We start from the raw sequence: 1,720 nt of genomic DNA, 5'->3' as shown, positions 1-1,720 counted from the left end.
GCATTCAAATACTACAATAATTTAGCAAAGCATTTTGCATCCTTAATCAGAAACAAAACCAGTCTAATATTAAAACAATCGAAAAGTTATGTAACCTTTGCTACAGCCCCTTGCCCCCACACTCCAAAACATCAACTAATAATTGTTACACACACAAGTTCGGCAAACTAAAACAGAGAAGCATGTCTTGCTTCCAACTAATACATCCTGTCTTGCGCTCTAACTCAGAATATAGCATATGAATGGAGGGGCACAGATTTGAAATCGTCTCATTTCGAATGACCAAAGTTAACATCAGAGCTTTTTCATTCAAAAATTATAAACAGAAACTGGAATGGCCGCCCCTACTATCGAAACTAAGATACTAAAGTCAATGTACAATTCCTAATCCTATTAAGATACGATCAACTAAATTTAATAGTCTTACGAAAATGGAGACGTCAACATCAACAATATCCTATAGTATATGTACCCAAAAAATCACCAATTTCGCATCTGCGTAGCTCCGACTGATTAATTAATACACAAGTAAAACAAACAGAACACTAAGGTTAAAAATTTTAAAAATTGTTACCTTGGGACGTGAATCAGTAAGGAACCCTAACAAAACATTAAACAACGGAGACACATCAGACCAATGAACACTATCCCTATTAATCAACAAATGCGAAAGGCACTTCAATCCATGAATAGCTGCACCCTCCGAACCGGACGGAGAGAGAAGAACTCTCACAACAAGCTCAGACAAAAACTCTCTCTTCTTCTTCAACACAGCAACGGGAACTCTAGCAATAACAATCGAGAGAATAGTGAGAAGCGCGTCGATTAGGTGGTTAGGCGGATTAGTTTCCGATGCGATGCGGTCCAGGGAAGAACACGTGGCACCAAAGTAAGCAACTGGTGATGAAGGTACATTGTGCTCTTTGAGTTCCTGAGACATGGCGCCAATAACGGCGCAGAGGTGTTGGTGGGTTTCGTCGGTGGAGTTTTCGAAGCGAGAGAGGATTGAATTGCATAAATCATCGTTGGTTTCGTCTATGGAGAATGGTGATTCCTCCATTTCGATTCCTTCCATGTTGAAAATTGTAAGAGAAATCAAACGGAAACCCTAGTTAGTTAGCTCCACGGCGGCAAGGGTTTATGCTATGCAGAATGATGAAAGAGAAGTGAACACAAAACATAATCAAATTATATTTTATAAATCATGGACCCATACATGGAAAACATTAAAGAACTAAATTAGGTGTCGTCAAAATAAAAAACTTATTTAATCAAAAAATATTACGACATAAGATTTTAAAATTTTTAAGATTAAAATATATAATTTTTTTATAGATTATTAGATTTTATTATTTTTAAAATTAAAGTATATAAAAAAATTAAACTTAATATTGTCTTAACAATAATAAATCAGTTGAAAAATAAATATTATATGACGTCAATTCTATTAATTTTGTGTTGTCAATTAAAATTTAAAAAATTCGTTTTAGACTTCGTGTTAAACTTAACTTTAAGCCTCCACGTGTGTTGGATTAGCACTTATTTTATTACTTCGTGGGGATTATTGGAATTGTTATTCTATTTGTTAACTATTTTCGTGTCTTTTTCTTTTAGTGCTTAGACTCTGCTATTTAAAAAGATTATATTCAATCGAAATAAAACACCGTAAAAATCTAATTTTCGACTTCAATTTTTTTTTATAGTTGTAATTTAATAATGA

The 1,720-nt window shown here is 33.7% G+C and overlaps 1 protein-coding gene across 1 annotated transcript in view; it reads right to left on the bottom strand.

The window, feature by feature from the left end:
• Nucleotides 1-1,179, bottom strand: part of LOC101491222 (uncharacterized) — a 10,195-nt gene extending 9,016 nt beyond the window's left edge. The window contains exon 1 of the mRNA XM_004495191.4: nucleotides 575-1,179. Coding sequence (XP_004495248.1) covers nucleotides 575-1,075 — 501 coding nt within the window. The 5' untranslated portion in view covers nucleotides 1,076-1,179. The remainder of the gene's footprint in view (nucleotides 1-574) is intronic.
• Nucleotides 1,180-1,720: the final 541 nt, after the last annotated feature.

This window comes from Cicer arietinum, chromosome 4 (genome assembly GCF_000331145.2).
Source record: "Cicer arietinum cultivar CDC Frontier isolate Library 1 chromosome 4, Cicar.CDCFrontier_v2.0, whole genome shotgun sequence".
NCBI classification, from domain to species: Eukaryota; Viridiplantae; Streptophyta; class Magnoliopsida; order Fabales; family Fabaceae; genus Cicer; species Cicer arietinum.
Note: the sequence above shows the minus strand (reverse complement) of the source record. Positions and strands in the feature narration are given on the sequence as shown.